At 40.0% G+C, this 22,939-nt stretch overlaps 1 protein-coding gene across 3 annotated transcripts in view; it reads left to right on the forward strand.

The window, feature by feature from the left end:
- ANO4 (anoctamin 4) overlaps window positions 1–22,939 on the forward strand; it is a 345,709-nt gene that overhangs the window by 165,013 nt on the left and 157,757 nt on the right. For all 3 annotated transcript variants that reach the window (XM_030821265.1, XM_003269908.3, XM_003269909.2), the window contains 2 exons: window positions 10,068–10,168; window positions 13,558–13,602. In XM_030821265.1, the coding sequence (XP_030677125.1) occupies window positions 10,068–10,168; window positions 13,558–13,602 (146 nt within the window). The remainder of the gene's footprint in view (window positions 1–10,067; window positions 10,169–13,557; window positions 13,603–22,939) is intronic.

Here is a 22,939-nt window from a genome sequence, read left to right on the forward strand (position 1 = left end):
TTACATTCTTTTTTTGTATATATGCTAAGTCTTCAAAATCTGGTGTGTATTTTCCACAGTCAGCACATCTCAATTTGAACTAGTTATATTTTAAGTGTTTAATGGCCCCATCAGCATGAACCACTAAATCACTACAATGAGCTGACCTGCAGTAGACATGTAGCATAAACAAGAAATAAACCTTTATCATGGCACTAACCAATAGAAATAATGTAATTTAAAATACTGACAGTACAGCTCTGCTGTTTGAAGTCACTGATATTTGGGGGTTATTAGTTGCTGCAACATAACTTAGCCCATCCTGACTGCTACACTAAACATTGATTTTCCTCAGATACCCTGATGAAGTAAGTTTTCCAGACTTGACATGGGGATCACCAGGGTTGGTACGAAGTAACAAAGAGTATTTGCATCAGGGGATTCACTTTATGACAACACAGAGAACCCCTAATGAAATGTGTGAAGATTTGTGCTCAGCCCCTCAGCACTGAACATCTCCTAATTGTGGCCTAGAGGAGAGTTTACTTTAGTTTCTCACAAATTTAGCCACATTGAAACCTCTGTGGTAAGAAGATGATTTTTTTTCTGCCTGATAGTAGTGTTTTAACAAGGCAATCAATAATGTGAGAAAGCTACTCGAAGTCTGGATCACAAGATGTTCATAAATTCATTTAGGAAACATTCCTTCTAAATGACCGTGTGCTCAGTAACATGCTGGGTGCTGGGGATACAACTGTGGAGAAGTGTACAGTCTCACAGAGACAGCAATGAAATCTATAATGAGAGCATTCATTAGTTAGAATATGACCTGCATTAGTTTTATATCACGGCTGAAGAGATTACTTCAAACTTCGAGGCTTCAAGCAACCTATGTTTATGCTCCCACAGTCTCTGTGGGTCAGGAGTCTGGGTACAGCTCAACTGTGTCCTCTAATCAGGATCCCTCCAAGGCCACCCCAGGGTGTCCGCCAGGTTGCATTCTTTTCTGGAGCTCAAGGTCCTCTCACATAGTTATTGGCAGAATTTAGTTTTCCTTGTGGTTGTAGGTCTGAGGTCTTCATTTTCTTGTTGGCCTTCAGCCAGATACGGTTCTCAGCTTCTAGAGACCCCTCAGAGACCCTCACACAACACAGTGGCTTATTTCTTCAAAGCAAGCAGGAGAATCTCTCTGACCTGTAGGCTCTCTTTTAAGGACTCATCTAGTGCATTCAGGCCAATCCACGCTGCAATGGAAGGAGCCCAGCCATGAGGCTGTTGCAGTATTCAAGAAGACAGATGATGGTTGCTTAAAGAGAGTGGTATCAATAGAGATAGAGAGAAGTGGATAGATTAGAGAGAAGTTTAAAAGGTAGAATCAATAAGACTTGGTGATTTGTTGGCTGTGACATAAGGAAAAAAGAAGTTAAAGATGGCTCCTGGACTTGAGCCACTAAGAGGATGGTTGTGCCATTTCCTGGTCTGGGGACACTGAGAAGAAGAGCAGTTTTGCCAGTGAAGCAGATCCACTGTAGACATTGATGTGTCTGATCTGCCAGTGAGACACGAGGTACTAGGTGCCACATTGACCATTGGCTACACTGATCTGGAGCTCAGAAGAGAGGTGTGGGCCAAAGATATGAGTCTTGGAGATATCAGCTAATAGGTGACATCTAAAGCCATTAGGAGGGATGAGATCATCCAGGGAGGACAGGTAGAATGAGCATAGAGCCTGGATGAAGTCCTTAGGGACCTCCATTTAAAGGTCTACTAAGAGGGAGGAGGTGGCAATTTCACACACACCTATTTCTTGTTGCTGTTACTAATGTCACCTTCAGGGAATGAATATTGTAATTATTTAGGAACACATGGTACTTCAAGAGGCTTCTCTCCACCAGGGCACTGTGTGTGTGTGTTTGTGTCTGTGTGTGTGTGTGTCTGTGTGTGTGTATGTGTTGCAGAGAGGAAATTGCATCTGAATCAGCTGAAGAGCATTTGTAAACTACACTCACAAATTCCAGTGTGTCCCTAAGGGAAAAGAATAACAGATGCAAAAAATTTCTTTTTAGAGACACATGCCCTCATTTTTTAGAGAAAACTGGAGCTCATAAAAGCACAAGTCATTGCCCAGTGCTACACAGCTGGTTAGATGATAGCCCCACTGAGAGGAGTTGAAGTTGCCTGGCAATTACTTTGAGCCCTTTAACCCTCGAGGAATGTACATTTATCCATCAGTTTCACAGGCTAGATTCCAGACACATCAAGGAATTCTAGCATCAGCTATTGGAGGGTTACCCAAATGTCCACTATGCATTCAGTACCTGTGGGTGGAAGAAGGAAATTCTCACTTATTGAACCAGTACTATACAACCATGACAGCTTCAGAACGATGCTGCAAGGCAGGTATTATTTTCCTCATTTTACAAATGAAGAAACTGAGGCTTATGAATTGAGTAATGTGCCCACGGATGGCAGAACCAGGCTTGAAATTTGCTCTTACTACTGGCCTTACACTAGTTTTAGGATGTTAGAGACAACTGTATGCATTGTACATTGACTGTAATATATATTTAAGCATTTCTTCAAAAAATAAAATTACAGTGGAATTGAGTTCATGAGCAAATATATTTGTGTGAGCCTCTCAGCTTTCTTCTTGTGAAACAGTAGTTCTGAAGCCAGACTGCATTGGTGAGAACCAGGCTCCATTCCTTACTTGAGTAAACTTAGCCAAGGTACCAGACTTCTTTGTGCTTCAGCTCCTCATTTGCAATAAATTAGAATAATAATAATACCTGCTTCATAGGGTTGCTATGAAAATTGAATGATTTAATGTATGCAAAAGCTTTAAGACTAAAACACCACCTAACGTGTAGTGGCACTATGTAGCTGGTCCCGTCTCTAGCATTACTATTCATTTGCATTCACTATGATTTTTTTAGTCCAAGAGGCTTATCTGAGTTTCCAATTAGAAATTAATATCTCCTCCTAGCCACAGAATTTTAGAGTTTTGCTTTGTTCTCTTAACAGTATAGTTATGAGAAAGTGATGCCCGAGTAGTTACCTAAGGGGATACAGAGCAGATGCAAGTGGCTAACCTGATTTGATCCTTCATGCTCAGTAAATTGAAACGTCAAGCATATTTATGCCTCAGGGCCTTTGTCTTCTACTCTTCTCACTGTCTGGAATGCTCTCTCCCTGTGTAATAGAACAGCCTCCCTGAGTACTTTCTTCAGGTCTCTGTTCAAATGTAACCTTATCAAAAGGCTTGTCCACACCACTCTATCTAAAATAGCATCTCCTTCCCACCATTACTTTCTATTTTCTTACTCTTTATTTTTCTTCAAAGCACATCATCAGAAGTGTTACACGTCTATTTATTGAGGGTCTGTCTCCCCATTAGAGCTTGAGTTTCTCAGGAGCAGGGATTTGGTCTGTGTTCACAGCTGTATTCCTAGCACCTAGGACAGGCCCCGGAACATCATAGGCCATCAGTAAAGATTTGCAGAATAGATGAGTGGATGTGTGAGTGAATGCTAAGTTACAATTCACACAATGGGATTCATGGCTATCTGCAAAGACCACCATGATTTACAGGTGCATTGTCACCTACACAACTTTGGGACAAACTGGACGGCTCCAGCCCCTCACTGCAGGTAAGAGTACTACCATCTGTCCAGTTCCCCAGGCCAAATAACCTCTGCATCATTCTAGGCACTGGATTTTTTTTTCACCCTCCTGATTTGTTCAGTCCCAAGTTCTTTCAAACCTACTTCCACTAGATCTCAAGTCCGTCTATTTCTCCTTTCCTTCTGGTTCTAGCCACCATCTTGTCTCACCTGGCTACTAGAATAACTTTCTTATTGAACTTTCCACTCCTATGCTTCCTCTGGACCATTCTCTACAAAACATGCAGCACACACTTTTGGAAACAAGTGATCCCTGCCTGTAACTCATTAGTGGCTTCCTATTGGCCTTAGAAAACAAATCCAAACTTCTTACCACGTTGTACCTGGCCTGGCATGGTCATTCCCAGCCCTCCACTCTAATCCTATCTTAGGTAACTGTCTCCACCTCACACTTTACAATGTTCAATCACCCCAGCCTTTCAGTTCCCAGAACAACCTCTGGCCCTTTGTTCTTGCTGTTTCTTCTGCTTGGAATGCTTCTCACTTGACTCTTCCCATGCCTAACACCATCTCATCTTTCAGATTTCAGGTTAAATGTCACCTAATCACAGATCAACTGGCAAATCTTAATTGGGTGCCTCCAGTTCTTCTCTCCCATAGAACTATATTCTTTAACTTTTTAAATACCTTTCATAATTTTAAATCACGCTTATTTGTTGTTTGATGTCTGTCCCCCACTCTAGATTGTAAATTCTGTCTACTGTGGTATATCCAGCACCTAGAAGAGTCCCTGACACAGAGTAGCCACTTAATGAACATTTTTGGGTGTTGTTGAATGAATGTCATAGAGGAACCTGCAGGAAACCCTGAAGATACTGAGGGACAAAAGACAGGAATTGGGTGCTTGGATCTCAGGATGTCTGGTGGTTGGGGCTTGTAATCAAAGACTGATGAATCCTTCCAAAATACTGGTTTCTTATTTATTACCTTCTCAGGTTACAATTTGAGTGAGTAGGAATGCTATGTTCTTTTCACCACACCACCAATATGGTGTGGCCCCTCTTGGAGATAATAAGCATATTTTTAGATTTACTATGAGCATCTTAACGGTGTTATGCCATTTAATACAATTCAATAAGATATGTATTGCTGTCATTTCCTATTTTACATTTGAACAAACTGAGGCACAGAGAAGTTAAATAGCTTGTTCAAGATCACAGGGCTGGTAAGAGGTAGATAAATGAATATAAATATGTGAAGTCCAACCTCACAGTCCGATTTGCTAACCACATGGCATTGTACCTATGCTCCCATGGTGGCCTCTACCAGCCCTTTAAATATCATGTTTATCCTAGACACACTTACTTTGTATCTCCGGCCCAGACTTCTACCCTGAGCTCCAGACTCATTTGTCTAACTACCCACAAGACATCTTCTCCTGGGCATGTCAAACTTAACTTTTCCAAAACTGAGTTTATGATCTACCTCTGTACCCCCATCCCCCATGGCCAAACCTGGTCTGCCTCTATTTCCTCTTCTCAGTAAATGGCATCAGGAATCCATGAGATGTGGAGATGTGTGTGTGTGTATATACAGTATACACTGTATACTGTATGCGCATATACAGTATACACTGTACACTATGCGCATATACAGTATACACTGTACACTATGCGCATATACAGTATACACTGTACACTATGCGCATATACAGTATACACTGTACACTATGCGCATATACAGTATACACTGTACACTATGCGCATATACAGTATACACTGTACACTGTATGCGCATATACAGTATACACTGTACACTATGCGCATATACAGTATACACTGTACACTATGCGCATATACAGTATACACTGTACACTATGCGCATATACAGTATACACTGTACACTATGCGCATATACAGTATACACTGTACACTATGCGCATATACAGTATACACTGTACACTATGCGCATATACAGTATACACTGTATACTGTATGCGTATATACAGTGTGTATATACAGTGTGTGTATATATAGTGTGTGTGTATACAGTATACACACACGTATATATATACACACACACACATATATGTGTACATATATATGCATACACACTCCTTTGAGAGATGGACTGCTTGGATTGGATAGTGGCATGGCATTTCTCCTGCCTTACTGTTGCAAGGACCATGACTGTTACATACCAAGGCACGGACCAAAATTTAGTACATAGAAGGTTTTCAGTATGTTCTTGCTGAACAAAAGAAAAAAAAATAATTTTTTTTTGTGTAAATCTTATCTCTTTTTACTCCAGGTAATTTCCCGTGATACTCGTTAATTTTCTCAGTCATTTATCTAAGAATATTTTTCCAAACTTCTCTAAGTGGTAATTTTTCTCTCCCCAAGGTTTTATTCCCAGGAATTTGTATTGCAGTGTATTAATGAAACAACTCTGTGTTTCATAAAAATCACTTTCATTTCTTTTCACTTTGATTCTTGTGCACTTGGATTTATGTGGCAAGGAATACTTAATAATAAGGAAAGACCTATCTAGAAACAGCAGTGTCATCATTTGGCAGTAGAGAAAAGAATGATTTATGGGCCATATAATTAGCAATCATCTGTTTCTCATTTATTTCTCAGGGCTGAAGTTCAGAAGGCATTCAGTAACAAGCAGTAGGTAATGCCTTCTCAGTTCTTCCTTGAAAAACTGAATATAAACAATAAGCCCCATACACTATATTTTCCCTTAAGTATGTAAAGGGGACACACAGAGAGAGAGAGAGAGAGAGAGGACTCATAGATGTTCATCGCCATTCAAGAGAATTCAGGTAGTATTTTTTCTCAAGATAATCAAAAAATCCTTTAATAGCCCCAAATAAAATCTCAGTTCATTAGTAACCTAATTTTGCTTTACATGAAGGAAAGCCTCTTTATTTTTGTTGCTTTGTTTTCTAAAATATGAAATTCTTTTAAGATGAATCTGTATAAACTGATAAAGCAACAATTCAGAGTCTATGCATCTTAATGCATTTGCAAAGCCATGGATTTATTTAAACTTCAGAAGTTATCAGGTATAATTCAAAAGGAAGTTAAGAGGTGAGGGTATGGAATCAGCTCTGTCTGGGGTAAACATTCAGTTTGGCTATGGGTGAGCCACTTGTCACCTCTCTTTCTCCTCCTCTCGGAAACTGAAGTCACAAGATTCATATGGGAATAAGATGGGGTAACATGTGAATGTGCTTTGACAATTGCAAAGCATGAAAAATAAATAAATAAATAAATAAATAAATAAATAAATAAATAAATTGAGGTTTTTATTGTTATTATTTAAATAATAAGTGATTTCCATCAGGCTGAATAAATCAAAACAGCTATCCTTTTATGCAGAAAATGGTTGAGATCCCACATCAGAGTTTTAGTTGATTCAGTATGTGTTCAGATAATGAACTTAGCTTTTCTACATATAGAAACGTGGTATTTAAATTGTTCTCTGAGTGGAATATTTTAATATATTTTTAATGTTTACATACATTTATGAAAAGTCTTCAAATGATTATTTTCCCACTAGATTGTTTATTTTCTGTAAAACCTAGCAATTACAGTAAATCTATGGAGAGAGTATGCTCTAAGCACTATATTCTGCTCTAAATCATTTGTTTAATTCAGTGAATCTATCACATTTCCATATAGTGTCTTCTGTGTTGCACAATTTTACTCTTTCTCGCATAGGAAGATGAGTGAATATAGAACCTTATAGGAAAGCTAAGTGAATTTAGCAAAAATCCCATTATCATGATTAAAATTTCCAACTTAGGAAGCCACAAAGCCTTCCCAGATATGAAATATACCTTCATATAAAGAAAAAGAACTATTTTTAGGAAATATAGTCTTTCTTCTGCTTTATAACTTGGAAAACTGTACTATGTATTGAAAAGCAAGCGGCAATCTTTTCTAAAATCCAACAAATGCTCAGCTGAAAAGCTGTGAGACCATTTCAGATCCCCAAGGCATCGTTGCATCCACAGGCATGAAATGGGGCGGGACTGACAGTGTGTGTGTGATGTTTCTGTATGTTCCATATGGGCATCGCAGCCTGTGAGCTCATTCACATACCCGACTACTTAGCTGATCTAAGCAGCTGTGCCGGGAGGACTGACCATAATAGGTTACTGAACAGAAGAAAACAGTTTTTATAGAGACAAAGCATTGGCCATCAAATTTTCAGTTGTTACTGGTTTGTCCACTCCCTGGACAGGCACCTCATTTGCAGTAACCTGCAGTGTTCATTCTAAGAGTCACTTCATTGACAGTCACCTCCTGCTTCACAGGAATCCAATATTCACCTGGGCCAGGTCTAACTGCCCACATTTCGCTAATCATATTCATGGATTGGACAAACACTGGGCATGTGGTCCCTCTGTGCCAAGCACTGTGCTAGGCCCAAAAGATCCAACTACGAATAACAGAAATATTCCTTGTTCTCAGGAGGGTTATACTCAGGGCACTACTTGTCCCAAGCCAGAAGACAAAACCTCATTTCAGCCTGAACTGCCAGAAAGTTAGGCTTTTCAGACCAATATTGGAGAGTGCCTCCCACTACTGATGGGCCCTGGCCTTCCTACCCTTGGGAAATTCAGCATCACACCAGTCTCTGAGAACACTGCAGTTGATGCCAGTTTGATTTTCATGATATCTTGCTGAGTTGATTTACATATAGTATTTATAACCCTTGAATGTTTATAATTCAGGTCAAAAAGACTCCGAATTAAAGTATGATAAATGAATTACGACTTTACATCCACCTGCAATTTGAAAACAATTTCCCAGAGTGCAAATTTACCCCAGCTAGAGGAAAAAGTTGAGCTTCTATTTTTGTTAGTTGTGCAAAAACAACAAGAAGAACCAACAAAGGATTGTTATGCAGTACTAGTATAAGAAAAGTCTAGCCACAAAGCACAAAGTCCTAACATATCTGTCAACATTCCTTGTCTATAAAAACTTAAATGCCATGCAGTCCAGATCAACCCTATATGAGAAAGATGGGGTAAGTAATTGGCCACTTTACTAATTTAAACTAGCTTGGCTCATATTTTCTCACTTTCCTTCTACAACTGACCCCTCCTTGTGGAAAGTGACTTCCAAAGAGAAATCTCCTAATTGGTTTTTCATGTCCTTTTGTCCAGAGGCATAGACCAAAATCTGTTGGATGGTTATCAGGGTGTGAAGTCCTAGTTTTACTTCTCTACGTTCTGGGTTGATAAAAAGCCCCGAAGGAGGCAAAGTCTTTAGCCAAAGAACACAGCTCTTTCAAAAAGCTTTGCCAGTCACCCACCCAGATTGCAATCTCACATCTTTTGGCTCCCTTCATCTCCACCACCACCAACTCTTGCTTTTGCCTGGATGACTGAGAACATTCCTTCTTCTCTCTCATCATTTATTCTCTATGAAACAGCCACAGTGATCTTTGACAACCTAAATCAAAGTGGTTTCCCAGTGTTCCTAGAATAAAGTCCGCTGCACGTTCTGTCTTCTGCTCACTTTCTCAGCCTCTTCTGATGCCACTCTTCCCTCCTTAGTACACCTCAGCCCTCTGCTCTCCTTTTGTCTCCCTCAACATACCAGGCAGCTTCCCAGCTCAGGGCCTTTGCACCCAGAGCGCTTATCCCATGCTCTTTCCCCAGCTGGTGCCTTCTCCTCCTTAGGTCTCAGCTTACATGTCACCTCCACAGAGAAGACTTTCCTTGACCCCTTGTCCAAATGAGTATGTAGCCACCTCCCATAACTCTCATTACTTTATCTTCAGAACACTCAATATTATCTGAGTCTTCTCTCCTCCTTCCTTCCTTCCTTCCTTCCTTCCTTCCTTCCTTCCTTCCTTCCTTCCTTCCTTCTTTAGGCAGACTCTCCCTCTTGTTGCCCAGATTAGAGTGCAGTGGTGTGATCTCGGCTCACTGCAACTTCCGCATTTCGGGTTCAAACGATTCTCCTGCCGCCTCAGCCTCCCCAGTAGCTGGGATTATAGGCACCTGCCATCATGCCTAGCTAATTTTTGTATTTTTAGTAGAGACGGGGTTTCATCAGGTTGTCCAGTCTGGTCTCGAACTCCTGATCTCAGGTGATCCACCTCAGCCTCTCAAAGTGCTGGGGTTACAGGCACGAGCCACCACGCCTGGCCTGTCCTTGCTTTTCAACTTGTTCTTGCCCATCTTCTTTAACATTTTTGTAGAATGTAAATGTTATTCATACCTCTCTTGTTTACAGCTGGGTCTCCAGCTGACATGAGTGCCACACACACAATGGGATGTTTATTAAATGAATACGTGCACTTGTAAGGGTCTGGCCTATTGCTGAGGAATGCCCCAAATCATAAACTCTGTCCAAGTCCATGCGTTCTAAGTTCCAACTCAACTTAAACTGTGGGAGCCTTGAATATACTTTTCAATTTAGTTTCTTTTTTCTGTTTCAGTCCTCTCTAATAAATAGTGACATTATCTTTGTGAAGTTGCATGCCCCATGGGAAGTCCTTGGAAGATATGCAGAACAAATGAATGTAAGAATGCCTTTCAGGTAGGTAGAAACGTATTTTATTCCACTCTCTCTGCTGCTTCACTGTAAATCTAATGTTCTCCTCTCTCAGAACAAATAAAACTGAAATGCAGATTGGAAGGCCATTAGAGGAGGGAATGTTTCAAATGTTTAGGATATGCAAATAAGCCTTCATGTCCAATAATGATTTCATGGCTTTTTGTGAAAAATTCTGGCTAATTCAGTTCTTAGCAGGTAGATATTTCCAGTGCCTGTAATAAAGAAGCATTTTCCAAGTAGCATTTTTATTTCCAAAGTGCCATTTTTAAAAGTCCTGTGTACTGCTGCTTTGAACAGCCAGACCACAGGCAGCAGTTGCACAGGGGCATATTTTCATGTTCTTTACTGACCAGTCCCTTCCAGAAAAACATCAAAATGTATTTCTGTAGATACAAGTGCAAGAAATTTCATGACAATGTGATCTTCTTTTAAAAAAAAAAATTTTTTTTTAATTTTAAAAAGTCATAAATATTCTGCAAACACAAATATTGATATTTGTTCCAAGGGGAATAGAAAATACTTTGTATTCCTTAGTTATTTAAAAGGATTAATTTACCTTCATTTCACAATGAATATTTTTATTTTCCCTATGGATTATGGAAAAGTGATCTGCATGTGCTATATAGAAATAAAATATTAAACCTGAAATTAGAAATGCCAAGATATGTGGGTCTTTTGTAATGCAATCTGCTAAAAAGGTGGATGGATGTAGTCCCAAGGCCAGTTCTGAAGGGACTCAAAGAATGATGTACTTTTGGTTTGCAGTTTGCCAGTAAGACCACATTAGGTGACAGAAATGAGGCAAATTGGTGCCAACTCTACAGTCTATCTTTTAATGAGCTGTGGAAAGTTGTGGAGACAAAGAACATTTATAGAGACAGAGAGAAGGGTTAGGGACACATTTAGAGAAAGGCAATTTCCATTCACAGGCTTGTGCATCTTATCTCCCTGGTGCATCTTATCTTCTTTGTTTATTGGCCTGTATGTCCTAATACCAAGTCAAAATAGAGGCTGCGATTTCTAGCATCTGTTTTCCTGGAGGCAAAATTCTCAGAATGGGTAATAAATATAGTTCTGATCTTATGATTTATTTTTGTATTTAACTGTTAAAAAGAAAATCTGAGAACTCAAGGATTAAAAAAAGGAATACATACCCACTAGGGAGAGATAAGGAATGTCAATTTAGATTCCACTGTAATTTTTTATACTATAATAGTTAAAGCCAAATATTTATCAATGATATAATAAGTGTCTAATGTGGATTAATACCATATTATACCTAAGAACCAAAAGAGAAAGAAAACCCTACAAAATATGTCTAGATAGAAATTTATACACCCCTCTCCAGTATAAATAAATCCCATAAAACCTTCTGCCAGAACACACTTCTGTAACAAAGAACCCGGAGAGATGATAGAAACTTGAGCAATGTTAATGCAAAGCCAGTTCTCTTACTACCTGGAAAGGATTTTATATCTGAAGGGCCTGGCCACATCATGAATAACACTTCTGCATGCCTACTACGTAGCAGAAATGTGCTGCCTCCAAGCAGCATTAATACTTTTTTAATGCAGCATTGAGAGAATGTGAACCAAGCAATGAAATGAAAATGAACATGAACAATGATCTTCTTTTTAGATATAGGAATTCCTGCAGGACAATTTTAGAAGAAAATATTGTTAATGTGTGACACTAATTGACCTCATTAATATTGATGTAGTTTTACCTACTAAGCATGGCTTCACTTGTAACCTGATGGATTAAAAACTTTTGCTATTATTGTGTCCACAGTTTCAGACAAATAACTCTAGTCTAAGGAGATACATGCATTTCCAAAGGAGGAATTCTCCCACTACATCATTTCAACAAAATGTACAAACATCATTTTAGCTGAATTTAAATACCCAAAGAATCTTACCTGTATTCATAATTTTCTGTAGATGGTACTTCTGAATCCCAAGTTTAGTCGCCATGGATTTTTATCCCTATAATGTTTAAAAGGAAATATAGGAATAGATTTCTTATGAGAAATTACAGTAAAACCTGCTTCTTAAATACCTATATGTCCATGGATATTTTTTATAACTAATAGACCTTACTTTTTAGAGAAATTTTTAGGTTTATAGAAAATTGAGAAGATACTAGTGTTCCAATATACCCCTTCTCCCCCAGCCTACAGTTTCTTTATTATTAACATTTTGCATTAGTGTGATATATTTGTTAAAATTGGTGGACCAATATTGATAAATTATTATTAACTAAATTCCATAGTTTACTCTAGGGTTGACTCTATGTGTGTGTGGTTCTGTGGGTTTTGACAAAGGCAAATTGCAGGATCATACAAAGGCACCATTGCAGGATCATACAGAATAGCTGCACTGCCCTAAAAGTCTCCTGTGTTTCACCTACCTTCCTTCTCCCCCTGACCTGTACCTCTGGCAACCACTGATCTTTTTATTGTCTCTATAGTTTTGCCTATGTTTTAAAGCTTTCACAAATATGCAAAAAAAATTGGTGGTATATAAACTTACCACTTACAGAAGTCAGAGAGTTCAGTAACAGTTCAGGATATACATAAAAAGTACCTATTTCATTATTATTGCATTCAGTTTCAGTTGAAGCCTGAAATATGGAAAGGGAGGTTGCATTTTAATAAAGAATCTAATACATGTATTCTCCATTCAAACTACACCAAGAATTTTCATTTTTAACATTTTTTAAAGATAGATTTTTGTAGAGTTTCCAGAATTCCTTCATTTTACCTATTTAATTCACCTAAAGCCAGGGCCAGTGGTTAGCCAGTGTGCCCCGGTGTGGTTATGTACAGCTGGGTGTTAATGCTGACAAGTCAGTGTCCTTCCCATACTGGTTGTGAAATGCATATGTATGTATTTATTTATATTTATATTACTCCTGTCTATACCATGAGAGAAGTGTCCTGTGTAAACTTAAAGTGCTATATAAATATTAGTTAACATAATAGCATGCCCATTAAATTATGTATGTTGCCCTCTGATCCATCTTTGCATTTCCCTGGGGAAAAAAGCTGACCTCAGCTGAAGCTGTGCAGATACCAATCACTCCAAATTATCATACTGCACATGCTTTGTAGGCGAGGAGCAACCATTAAAAAAATTATGGTAATGGGTAGAGGGAGAAATATCAAAGGAAACTGTTTCATAAGATTTCATGACTCAAAAACGCATGCCCTGTGTTCCCACTGTATTTCTCACTGTTAATCTCTTTTTAGTTTTTTCTTCTTCACCTCTTACAGGCTTCTATCTTCAATCTCCTTTCCTTCCTTGCTAGTTCAAACTGTAACTGACGATGGGTTTTCTTCTCGACTGGCTTCATTTTTGCTGTTCTTCCAGGAGAAAAATCTATTACCTGCCCCGCCGTTACAAGTTCATGAGCAGGTTAGTAGCACACTCTGTCCTGACAGTGTTTGTCTTTCTGTTGGCCCGTGTGCTCCAACAATGACAAGGAGCTATAAGCTGGGGAAGATGAGCCTGTGTCACATGGGAAAGCTGGCTGCCATGCACATTTTAAAATCAGCTGTGTCTGATTAGCCTCAGGAAAAAAAAAGATGAAAACGTCCCTCTCTGCGTCTTCACAATGACTTCTCCCCACTTGGGGGGATGCCATTCATCTGCAAGTGTGCTGAGGCTATTGCTTTTTAGCCCATTCTTTTTTTTTTTTTTAATTTCAATAGTTTTTGGGAAACAGGTGGATTTTGGTTACATGGATAAGTTATTTAGTGGTGATTTCTGAGATTTTGGTGCACCCATCACCTGAGCAGCGTATACTGTACTCAATGTGCAGTCTTTTATCCCTCACCCCCTCTTTTTAGCCATTCTATTATCAAAAATCCCAATATCTTTGGCCTAGATGTTCTCCCTTCCCTTCCCTTCCCTTCTTTCCTTTCTTTTTCTTTCTTTCTTTTTTTTTTTTTTTTTTTTTTTTTTTTTTTGAGACAGAGTCTTGCTCTGTCACCCAGGCTGGAGTGCAGTGGCACCATCTCCACTAACTGCAACCTCCGCCTCCTGGGTTCAGGCAATTCTCCTGCCTCAGCCTCTTGAGTAGCTGGGATCACAGGCATCTACCACCACACCCAGCTAATTTTTGTATTTTTAGTAGAGAGGGGATTTCACCATGTTGGCCAGGCTGGTCTCGAACTCCTGACCTCAGGCGATCCGCCTACCTCGGCCTCCCAAAATGCTGAGATTACAGGGTGAGCCACCACGCCTGGCCAATGTTATTTTTTTCTACAAAAATTCTTCCCTCCACTATATGTAATTTGAAAGCTTGAAGTGCAGATAATCATCCTTAGCTGCTGGCTACTTGACTTCATGAGTGGGGTCCTCCTATGTTAGTAATGTTTTGTTAATAACGTATGCAGATGTATAGCCTAACTCAGGTGCCCTTCCTACCCTCTTTTCTGGCCCCCCCCCCAAAAAAAAAACCCACCAGATGAAGATTGCATTTACTATACTTTGTATCCTCCCAAAACTTGTTTTTCCTTGTTGTTTTTTGAGGAGCTAGGGAGAAGGGGAATGGATCAATGATGATGTCCTCTAATTTGATTCTGTTGTGATCATTGGGGAATCTAATTTCAAAATCTTAATTGATCTTATGTTTTCATTCACCCTGAGCCGAGCTGAGCTGATGGTTAAACTGGGAAACTAGTAAATTTATCTGAAAATCCTAGTTAGTTCAACTCTATGAAATTTAGAATTCAGGTTCCCTCTGTTTATATGCTATGTTGAGTGATAAATAAAAGAGTAGTTGGTACATTATTGTGGGTTTACTCAAATGCATGTGCACTCAGTGAAGTACAGTGTGGGAACTGACCTCCAAAGAAGTGAAAATGTTGTTTCTCAAAAATTGCCTGTGAGCAAGCTTATTGGCAGTTCTTCTTTCATTAAGCAGTTGACATGGCATTTGGATTCACCATGATTTAGATTGCTACCTTGTCACATTGTAATCATCTATACAATCCTGATATAGCAGTTTAGCCTACATTAATAGTTCTCAAACTCCAGCCAGCATCAGAATCACCTGGAGGCCTTGTTAAGGCACAGATTTCTAGGCCTCAACCCCAGAGTGTCTTGTTCAGTAGATCTGCAGTGGGCATGGGGAATTTTCACTTCTAATGATTCCCAGCTGCAGCTAATGCTGCTGGTCATGGGACCATGTTTTGGAAACCATTGGTCTGTATGATAGGCCAAGCTCCATCTTCCCATTAAAATATGGATTTGACTGACTATGGGACGGGAAAACAAAAACCAAAATCAAAGAAAACCTGAAGGAAACACAGCAAGGTGAAGAGAGGTTTCTTCCAACTTTGAGGGCTAAGTGGAAATATCAAGTTTGTACATGATATTGTTTCAATATTCTAGATTCTAAAAGGAATATAGGGTTGGGAGGAGTCTTATTCTTGTTCGGACTTGCAAGGTCAGCAAAGTCAGTATGTGTGGAACAGAGCACACTGGGATCATAAAACCTATGTTGGCACTGGATGGCTTTGGGCAAGTTACTTCACTTCTCTGAGCCTGAGTTTTTCACATTTATAAAATGATATTAACTTCTACCCCGTATGGTTTATGTGAGGTTTAGTGCCTAGTATGTAGCTGATGTGCACAAATAGTATCTATTAATAATTATTACATATAATATTTAGAAGGATACCCTTATGCAAAGACATAAGGGTATCCTTCTATTCTTCCTGTTGTGCTTCTGAATTTGTTATCCATCTCTAAGTCTCTCCTTTCTTCTGTCCTCTAGCAACTAGTCCACTAGCTAAGTTCTGAATTTATCTGCCAAGTAGTCATTTTCTCCATTTATATTCTCTATACAGGCATTGGCTCTACTTCCCACACAGTCACCTAATTTAAAACCTAAGGGTCCAGGTGTGGTGGCACACACCTGTAGTCCCAGATACTTGGGAGTCTGAGGTAGTGGGATCACTTGAGTCAAGGCATTCAAGCCTAGCCTGGGCAACATAGTGAGGCCCCATCTCTAAAAATGTAAATTAAAAAAACCTAAGGGCCATTTTGGATGTTTTGCTCGCTCATCTAATCAGTCTCTCAAATTCTGCAGGTGCAGATGAATATTTCTAAAAGTCCATATATTACTCTTCATTCCCACTGCCATTGACTTAGCTGAGCTCCCATCACCTCTTGCCTAAACATCAGTTTATCTTCCTGCCTCCTTTCTGACCCCTTCCAAACTCTCTTCTATTCATCTCCTGAGTAGCAAATCTGATTATTGTCACTTGGTGGCTACCATAGAGTGATCACAGTAAGGTTAAAAGCATTAGCTTAATTACAGCCCTTTATAAACTGTCCTCGCCCATCGCTTCCCTCCCACCACTCTTTGCTCCATCCATATTGAGCTCATCATTTCCAAATATATGTTATACCCATGTGGGTTTATGTGCTTTTGCGTATAGTGGTCCTTCTGGAAGATCCTTTCCTTTATTGTTCACCAAGGTGAAGTCTACTCAGTCCTCAAAACTCAGTCCACATTTTTGCCTTTTGCCCAGGTCAAATGATCTCTTTTCTGCTTTTCCATTGGGATCCTATGGCCCCATCACCCTGTGCTGTAATCTATGATGTAGGTGTCTAGCTCTCTACCTGGGTGGTATTTGAAGGCAAAGATGACTCATTCAATTCTGTATTTCCAGCACCAAGCACATAGTAGATGGAGTGAATGAACAAATGAATCTTCACATGTGTGTATGAGGATTGGAGTAGGGAGAAAGGAAATCACAAGGAAAAGAAGCATAGAAAAACCAGGTCTGCCTAAAGTTTCAGACACAGCCTTGGGATGAAAACATTTGCTCAAACAATGGGGGTGGGATGGACAATAAGGGCTTAAAAGAAAACAGTGATAAAAGGAACTATAGAATCTCAAGGTTTTATGGGATGTTAAATGCCATCAAGTCCAACCACTCGTCAGATACTTAAACTTCTGCTTTCTGGTCAGCCAGTCTATGTTTGAACATCTCTGGAGATAGTAAACTCCCTAGCCCATCTGTGGGCAGCTGTGACTGTTACAAAGTCCTTCCTTAAAATAAGCTATAATCTCTGTCTCTTTAGCTTTCACTCTTTGATTGGAGTTCTGCCCCCGGATAGATAAAAAAATAATCTACAGAGCAAAAAGGCAAAGCATGTGAGAAATATTCTGAAATATAGGCAAAAGGGCTTAGCACTTAGCAGCTATTTGGAAATTCAGAGTTGAGGAGAATGAGGTTCTGACACCTAAGGGCTAGGGAAAATATTGTTGGAGGTAAAAGAAGACTAGAAATCGAGAGGAGATACAGGTGTGGTGAGGAAGTTGACTTTTTAAAATTGATTCTGTATTATAACTCAACAGTAGATTTCTTAGGTGTTGGTGTCCTAAAGTCCGTTGGAACTGATGGTAAAGCAGCTGAAGAGAGTGGTAATGCTAGAGAATCCAGTGTGGGAGTCAACATGACCTTAGCCAGGGGAGTGTATGGAATTTCCCAGGAGGAGATGGAAAGGGTGAAGAGAAGAGTGCCTGTGGCAGTTCCTTTGAAAATCTGCATTAATGGGATGGGGGAGACCTTAGGAGAATGAAAAAGAACAATTAGAGAAGTAGAAGGAGAATGAAGAGAGGGTGGTGTCAAAGGCACCAAGAATGAGATTCCACAAGAAGGGCTGTGCTTCAACTTCTGATGATCAATCAGAGATGAGAATCAATTTTGGATATTTAGAAGTTTCAGTAATCTCCGTGACAACAGTCTCCATGGAGTGGTGGTTCTCAAATGTGTGTCAGGATCATCTGGAGGGCGTTTAAAAACACGGATCACTGGGCCCATCCCCAGTGTTTCTGATTTGGTAGGTCTGAGGTGGGGCTCGATAATTTGCACTTCCATCAAGAGCCTAAGTGACACCTGTGCTGATGTTACTGATCCTGAACCACATGTTGAGAACCATCACTACAGAGTGGAGGATAATGAAAACCAAATTATAGCCAGTGGAGGAAGGACCAGGGCTGGATGAATCAGAGGCAATGAGGGTTCACTGCTACTTTGATAAGTTTCATGGTAGAGGAAGGAGAAACAGGGGACAGGATTTAAAACAGGAGCCAAGAGGAGGAAGGCAGAGGAGACTATGACCTTGTGACCCATCACATGTTCTCCATGTGTGCAGAGGAGAGGCTTTGAGTAAGAGCTTGAGAAATAAACCCTTCTTTCTTTTTTTTTTTTTTTTTTTGAGACGGAATCTCGCTCTGTCGCCCAGGCTGGAGTGCAGTGGCATGATCTCGGCTCACTGCAAGCTCCGCCGCCTGGGTTCACGCCATTCTCTTGCCTCAGCCTCCCAAGTAGCTGGGACTACAGGTGCCTGCCACCACGCCCAGCTAATTTTTTTTTTTTTTTGTATTTTTAGTAGAGATGGGGTTTCACAGTGTTACCCAGGATGGTCTCAATCTCCTGACCTCGTGATCTGCCCGCCTCAGCCTCCCAAAGTGCTGGGATTACAGGTGTGAGCCACCACGCCTGGCCGAGAAATCCTTCTTTCTAAAGCCGAAGGAATGGCTTACAAAACACTAGTCTTTGGCCTGAAAACATTGATGCTACTTCTAGCGCACAAATCACAACTGCAGAAGAATTTAGTCATTGGAAGGTATTGGAAGACTCTGGGCCAAGCTAAAGGAAAAAGAAGTCTCAACGAAGGTAGTTGATTCAGAATGGCCTCTCAAAATAGGCTTCATTGCATGCCACATAGAATTAAGTCTTTGATATCACTGGGATGTGTGACTTTCTGAAGCCCAGTGTATGGTGTACATTTTAAAATCCACGTTGTCAAAAAATGTTGCATCTACCTTAACTCTTCATTTCACATCAGAACAGACTGATTTAGATGATGGAGAGTGTATTTTTCTTTGTAGACAGCTCTGATATTCTAAATTGAAAGCCACATATACAACTTGCCATCTAGTAGTACATCAATAATGAAACACTGACCTCCAATATCCTAAAATTCCCCTGTCGCATGAAATATGGATATTTAAGTTAGCTTGTAGTTTGATTTATATAAATGATATTGAATTTTATTAATCCATGAAAGCATCTCTGAAACAAACCTATTTCCTAAGAATAAATGAATTAATATCTCTAAGGTTTCTGAGCGGGCAGAGAAATAAAGCACTTTTTCATAAATATCCTTATTTTAAAAAATCACTTGACTCTCATAAAGCATACTCATGTAGTTCAGACATGTATTTTTGGAGTTAATGCTCTTTTTATCCATGTACTTGGTCTATTAAATGCTGCTTTCTTTCTTATCTTTGGACAGGCTTATAGCCATTATAAATTGCCTATCCAATAAAAAGGAGGAATTTATCATCTTTTGGCTGCCCTTTTTTTTGCCTTCACAAAATATTGCAAATATAGTCTGTGGAAGATATGATTACAAAGTAACAAATCTGATTATTATGGGTGGCTTGTAGGTGGAGTCTCATTACTACCCCCTTCCCTCCACACCCCATATGCATTCTGCCTGACTTGATCCTGGGTGAGGCTTGACAGTGTGAATGCTGGACCGTATTGCATTATACATTCAATGCAGTCACAACTTATCAGATGAGCATACAGGCAAAAGGCCAAAATGGCTTGTGTATTTTCATCCTTGTTTTAAAAAACTAATACATGTAAATGTTCCAAAGCCGTTGGAGTCTTCTATAAGGTATTTAGGCTATGCTCCAAATAGTACCCCTGTGACCTAAAAGAATAACATTAACTTTCTAAGATCTCTAAATTTTATCCAGGTAGAGGCTTGTAAATCCGGAGACTTGGCTCTAAGAAAATGAAAAACAAATCCATGCCTCCTGCTGTCTATTATCATCCCGAGAGGGTGTCAGTTACTGCAATGTAGAGCTGTGTGCTACTGAAAGAATGGAAAGAAGGAAGGAAGGAAGGAAGGAAGGAAGGAAGGAAGGAAGGAAGGAAGGAAGGAAGGAAGGAAGGAAAAAGAAAAGAAAGCTCATCTGTAGGTTCCCTCTAGACATATCATCGCTGATAATGTAATCTGTTAGAAGCATGATGCTATTATTATAATATTCTTTACCAGGGGAATGTAGGTGTCTTCAAAGTAGGCCTGCTTTATTTAATTCAGTCTGATTAGGTTATCATTAGTGTACATTCCCTCCTGGGTTATTAGTGGCTCAAGGGAAATGGCCTTTCTTCTACTTCCTCAGGCTATGCCCACAGCATGCAAGTTGGCATTCTGTACATTGTAGGCAGTTTATAAAGGTCTCCTGACAGGTCAGCATGTTGGGAGCAAGATCCTTTGCACATATGTGGCCTTTTCCTTAATTATCACCTCTCCTAAGTTGGGTAGGATTATCTCCCCCTTAGAGCTGAGGGAACTGAGGGTCAAAGAGATCAAATAGAACCTTCCCAAGACCAAACTTGGGAAGCCATAACAGAGCTGGCAAGTCTATACCCATTTGCTTATACTGTATTGTCAGCTCTTCCCAGGTACCCGGAATCTTACCTATCATGAATCAGCATGAAGGAAACCTGAACTTACCATCAGAACAACTTTCTATAAAAATAACTCACCTTGTAGTCCAGATATTAACTTGACAAGTGAAGGCCAGAAATGCCCAAGTGTCTGATCCATTTTCCCTTTATTGATTTGCCTGTGTAGTCTGTAAGAGGGCTTTTGCTCAGTAAATAGCAAAAATGGAACAAAGGGAACAAAGTGACAACATACCCAACCAAAATCAATGCTAAATAATTAAGCCAATGTTTTCTCTTCTCTATTCCCTATTGGTGGAGGCTTCATTAAGTAGAGTCTATACTAAAGTCCATTCCTATCCTGAAGAGACAAATGGGGTGCTTTCTGGTTAGTTGGTTTCCAGACTTTAACATATCTAAGTAAATTTCAGGGTTAACTATTTAGGGATGTTTATTAGGTGGGAAAACAGACATCAACCTACAAGGGAGAATCACAGATTTTGAACTTCTATTGTGAAAAGAGCAATCTACATAGAAGTTCATCATTATTGTCACCATAATTTTCTTCATCCTAGAAACTATCACTCAATTGAGCCCTTTGTGCATCCAAGGCATTGTGTAAGCACTTGATATCCATGATCATGTTTAATCTTTACCATTGCCTTATTCTATGGATTCTGTTGGCTCATAGAGGTTTAATTACTTGCCAAGCAAGGTCTATAAAACTGGAATGTGAATCATCAGCTTCCAGCTGACTCCAAAGTCCATCATTGTATACTAAAGGTTATCTATCATTGTATACTAAAGGTTATCATTAATTCAAGTTTGAATTAATCACATAAGTGACATAATCAAGATATTATCACCCAAATCACCAACAACATGTAGTATCTAAAGAATATCTGGCTGCTCATCATTTTAGAGATGAGAGCACTAAGTTTAGGTGAGGATAAAGGGTTTGTCCCAGGCCACACTGATGTATGACCACAGAATCGAGAGTCCAACTTGAGTCTTATGCTTTCCAGCCTAGTGGCTTTTGCACTATGTGCTTCTGTCTTGCATGATTGAAGGGAGCCCTAAGTGAAGTCTGAGTGTGGCAAAGTTTGGAGACAGGAATGTGTTTGTGGAAGAGCAGACTAGGGGAGCACTCACTCATTATCCTGCCTCAGAGAGATAGACTCTTGGTCCCAGAGCCACCTAACTGGGAGGTGAGAACAGCATGTGGAATGGCAGCCTTAACAGTGGGAGCCTGGCTAGCTGTTGCCAGGTCTTGAGGAGAGGATCAGACCAAGAGTGTTTTAAGAGGTGTATTCATTTCCTATTGCTGTCATAACCCATTGCCACAAATTTAACAGCATAAGACAACACAAATATATTAGCTCACAATTCTGTAAGTCAGAGGTCCATGGAGAGGAGGCTCAACTGGTTTGTCTGTTCAGGGTTTCCCAAGGCTGCAATCAAGGTGTTGGTCACCCTGGGCTTTTATCTGGAGGCTCTGGGGAAAATCTGCTTCTGGGTTCATTTAGGTTGCTGGCACAATTCAGTTCATGTAATCATAGCACTGAGATCTCCATTTCTTTATTGGCTGAAAGTCTTTCTCAGCTTCTAGAGGCTGCCTGCATTCCTTGCCTCCTAGCTCTTTTCATCTTCAAAGCCAGCAATGGTGGGTCAAGTGCTTCTCAAACTTTGAATCTCTCTGATTCTCCTTCTGCCACATCCCTCCTGCCAGAGGAAGTTCTGCTTTTAAAGGTCTCATGCTTTTAACTTGAGCCCATCTGAGTAATTCAGGATGCTCCCCCTATCTTAAGGTCTGTAACCTTCCTTACATCTCCAAAGTCCCTTTTGCCATGTAACATAACATATTCACAGGTTCTGGGGGTTAGCATGTGTACATCTTTGTGGGGGCAATTCTGGTAACCAGAGGAAGACACAAACTGCTGACCATATTTGAGTGTTTGCTTTAGTCGTAGTGAAGTGCACACAGCATGCACAGCCATGTGTAATGGAACCTGGACAACATGCTTTGTCCAGCTGCTTCTGCTCAGGCTCCTCAGTGAAGGCCGGTTCACACCCTCCAACCCCCATGCCCAACCAGTGTCTCCGGGATTTTATTTATTTATTTATGACACAGAGTCTTACTCTATTGCCCAGGCTGAAGTACAATGGTGCGATCTCGGCTCACTGCAACCTCTGCCTCCCAGGTTCAAGTGATTCTCCTGCCTCAACCTCCTAAGTAGCTGGGATTACAGGTGCACACCACCATG

Source organism: Nomascus leucogenys, chromosome 10, assembly GCF_006542625.1.
Source record: "Nomascus leucogenys isolate Asia chromosome 10, Asia_NLE_v1, whole genome shotgun sequence".
NCBI classification, from domain to species: domain Eukaryota; kingdom Metazoa; phylum Chordata; class Mammalia; order Primates; family Hylobatidae; genus Nomascus; species Nomascus leucogenys.